Source organism: Rhagoletis pomonella, unplaced genomic scaffold (assembly GCF_013731165.1).
Source record: "Rhagoletis pomonella isolate Grant_MI unplaced genomic scaffold, Rhpom_1.0 Rhpom_scaffold_00001, whole genome shotgun sequence".
Lineage (NCBI taxonomy): Eukaryota > Metazoa > Arthropoda > Insecta > Diptera > Tephritidae > Rhagoletis > Rhagoletis pomonella.
The window spans coordinates 88260928-88265161 of NW_023458555.1; the positions used below are offsets into that span (position 1 = coordinate 88260928).

The window sequence follows — 4234 nt, forward strand, 5'->3', positions numbered from 1 at the left end:
ATATGAAGTACTCGAACGTATACTACCGCAGCAAATGCGACTTGACTAGTGTTGGAAATAACTAATTTTAAGAGCACTGCTGCTCAATACAAATGAAACTTCTACTTTGTACTATGTATTAAGCAAGCGAAACGCTTTAAAAAACTTAGTTTTTATTTGTATGTAAAGAATACTTCAATCGTACGTTAATGAATTTTCGATTTTAAAAGAAAAAACTAGTGAGGACACTTGATACACAAAACAGTGTTGCATTTTTGTGTAGCCACCCTCCTTCGAGACGATGTTGCCACATTCTCCCCTCCGGTATTGCGATCCATGGGAGAAAATACCTTCATCTAGGCAACAGTGTCGGTGCTATTTCGTCTGATGTCTAGCAGTGCTATCTTTGCAGCTGGACGGTGGTACTCGCCGACCGATGTGCGAACAGTAGCGCTTCTTACTTGGCCCTCTTTGGAGGTATATGCGTTGGTTACAATACCCTTTGGCCAGACGTGTCGAGGAAGATTAGGGTCTATGATGATTACCACGTCATCCTTTTCGATTGGTTGCGTATGGTCGAACCATTTTGACCTTCTGGTTAGAGTTGGAAGCACTTCGGCTACCCATCGTTTCCAAAACATGTCAGCTAGGTACTGTGAGTGGCGCCAGGAACCTTTAACATATTTGTCTGTTGAGCAGAATTTGCTTGGTGGTTTGCTGCCAGAGGAGCTACCCACTAAAAAATGATTGGGCGTTAAAGCTTCTTGGTCGGCTGCGTCCAACTATAAGTAAGTAAGCGGACGACCGTTGACAATACTTTCCACTTCTAAAAGCAGATTATGTAGTTTCTCGTCTGTTAGCTTGGTGTCCGGAGTAACGATGTGGTACATTACGTTCTTTACTGAGCGTATCAATCGCTTCCAGGCGCCGCCCATGTGAGGATTTGCTGGTGGAATAAAAGTCCATTTGCATTCCGCGGTTGTTAGTTTCTCCTGTAGAGCATCGAAATCCAATTCTTCGTAGGCTTTACGTAACTCCTTCTCAGCTGCAACCAGGTTAGTACCATTGTCGCTGAATATTTCTATGGGTTGACCTCTTCTGGAAATGAAATTTCGTATCGCCATTACACAGGAGTTCATGCTGAGTGAGTGTGCCACTTCGATGTGGATGGCGCGGCAGGTCATACAGGTAAATAACACGCCGTATCTTTTTTCTGTACGCCTTCCAATTGTCACGAAGAACGGGCCGAAGAAATCAATACCCACGTAAGAAAATGGTCTCGTATATGGCGCCAAGCGTCCTTTAGGTAGTGGTCCCATTTCAGGCGGATGCGGGTTTGCGTTGCGCAACTTGCAGGACATACAGTTTAGGCGTACAGATCGCAGAGTTCGACGTAAGCTCGGGATGTAAAATCGCTGAAATATTTCATTGAGGACCGTGTCATGGTGGACATGCTGATATTTTCGGTGGTACCAATCAATTATTTTTGGCAAAATGACTGGGTTTTTTTGCCGAATCTTCTATGGGAGCCCTTTCCAAGCGGCTGCGCATACGAACTATTTCGTCATCGTCGAGAAATGGTGATAGCTTTCTTAGCGAACTAGACTTCGGCAATGTGCATCTAGGGTCTTTTTTCAGATTAATGATATCGTGGTGGTACGCATCGGCTTGAGCAAGGCGGTAGAGGAAACGGCGGCTCCAGAGAAGCTCGTCGCCGGTCAGGTTGGCTGGCTTGGACGACGGATTAACTTGTAGACGCCGTTTACTCCTGCAGTTTTCGATAAAACGTCTTACGTAGGCTACACATCTCTCCAAATGTTCCCATTTGGAAAATTTGTTAACATCAATGATAGGCTTAACGTTGAATTGAACGGCACATTGTAACCATAGATTCTCTTCTTCCTTCGCAGAATTAATCTTGCACGTAACAGACTCATACTTTGGCCACCTTTCCTGTGGCAGCCGTAAAAAATCCGGGCCGGTAAACCATGCATTAGGTGGAGCAAATTCATTTGTATTTTTCCATTTGGTTGCTGCATCCGCTGCGTTTTGTTTGGTGGTCACGAAATGCCATTTTGATATGTCTCTATTTTCTTGTATTTCAGCTACCCTGAACATTACGAATTGTTTGTATTTACGTGGATCGGAACGCAGCCAAGTCAGTATTGTTTTTGAATCTGTGTAAAAATGTGTATCGTGAATTTCGAAGTCATGCCCTTGAACAATCGCATTTGCTAGGCGTGATCCTAGAACCGCTGCGGTCAATTCCATTCGCGGTATTGATATTGGGCGCAAAGGCGCAACCTTAGTCTTCGAGCTGACTAGAGCCACATGAATTCCGTGATCGTTCAAAATCCTGAAATAGGCCACAGCTGCGCTTGCAGACTCGCTTGCGTCCACGAAAACATGTAGCTCGACTTTACAATCATCGTTTTTAAAGTTGCCAAAGTAACATCTCGGAATTTTCACCTCGCAGACATGCTTAAATATTGAGAGCCATTGTTTCCATCTGCATGCAAATTCTTCAGGAATTGTGTCATCCCAATTAATACCACTTCTCCGTATGTCTTGCAACAATGTTCTTATGCAAATCGTATAAAACGACAGAAATCCTTGTGGGTCATATATTGACATCAGCAGTCGGAGTAGTTCCCCCTTAGTCGGTAGTCTTTCGGCTCTTAAGATTTCGTTGCTTGCCTTGGTAAACTTCGTGTTAAATGTGAACACGTCGTTGCTCGTTTGCCACCACAACCCGAGCACCTTTTCTGGTTCTACCACTTGGTCGATTGTTTTCCCGGCTTTACAGAAATCGTTCATAGGTTCAGTCTCGCCGAGAGCGTAAACTACCTTGGCGCAGTTTGAGACCCAACCTCTGATGTGAAAGTTACCGCGATTATGCACCTCCTTTACATCTCTGGCCAGCTGGATGGCTTCTTGTGGACTATCAGCGCTGTCCAACATGTCATCCACGTAATGCCGTTCAATTATTGACTTGGCAGCCCTTGGAAACTCCTGTAAAGATTCTTCCGCGTTTTTAACTCTGACGTACTGTGCGATTGATGGTGAGCAGCTGGCTCCGAATGACATAACCTTCAGGACGTAGACATCTGGCGCTCGAGAGTCATCGCAATCACGCCAAAGGAATCTTTGTGCATGCTGATCCTCCTCGTCTATACTGACTCTGTGAAACATTTCACAGATATCCGCACAGATGCCGATCTTACCGATGCGAAAATTGTAAAGGATATTCGTGAGCGGTCTTAATAAATCAGGTCCTTTCTCCAGGCATCCGTTTAGAGAAAATCCTTTGTAGACAGCAGCAGCATCCCAAACCAATCTTGTCTTTTTTGGCTTGTTGGGGTTTCTAACCGAAAATATAGGTAAATACCATTTACGCTTATAATCCATATGGACTTCACATTCATTCAGCTTGCGAATGTACTGCTTTTCCTTCATGCCATGTATGTGCGCGATTACCTTCTCTTTAAAGTCAGAATCCTGGTTGAGCTTCTTCTCAAAGCACTACAGTCGACGCTTCGCCACCTCGTAATTGTCTGGCAGTGATATATTACTTGAACGCCAGAGTAGCTTAGTCGTAAAATGGTCGCCGGTGCGTTCGACGTATTTGGCAAGTCGATTTTTATCATGTTCATATTTTAAATCGCATGGTTGGCTTTGTATATCTGCGCTTTCATGTTTCATGCTTTCAATTAGAAGCTTCTGGATAGCTAAGTCATCGTCGCATTCACATATGTGTAATTGCAAATCATCGCGTAGGTTCTGTTCGTTATATTTTAAAACACCGTAGATTGTCCATCCCAGACGTGTTTTCGTTGCGGCTGGCTCATCGATCTTGCCCTCCCTGAACTTCATGGGCATTGCTACGTGCTTGTTACTTAAGCCAATTATCATTTGGGGTACCACATCTTTGTATGACTGTACTGGCAGCCCCCTGAGATGTTTATATTTTTGCGAGAGTTCTGGCATTACCAAAGTTTGCGGAGGCAAGTCAAGCTTGTTGACTGTGCGTACGTCGCGCAACGTATACATCTTATTTTTTGCTTGAGCTGACACTTGCAAATTGATTAGCGCGGAGTTTTCCTCAACACGAACAGAACCATCAGTCCAACGCAACCAAAGCTCGGATTCTTCACCCTTCAGTTGCAACTTCTTGATTATATCATGTTCTATGATTGTAGGGCCTGATCCATCGTCCAAAAGTGCATAACTGTCCACAGTAGCATTCCGCGAGTGA

At 44.4% G+C, this 4234-nt stretch overlaps 1 protein-coding gene across 1 annotated transcript; it reads right to left on the reverse strand.

Annotated features, from left to right (window-relative positions):
- Positions 1-1455: 1455 nt before the first annotated feature.
- On the reverse strand, positions 1456-3387 carry LOC118733959. Its single transcript, XM_036463615.1, has one exon. The coding sequence runs from the start codon at positions 3385-3387 to the stop codon at positions 1456-1458; it is 1932 nt and encodes a 643-aa protein (XP_036319508.1).
- Between the last annotated feature and the right edge of the window lie 847 nt (positions 3388-4234).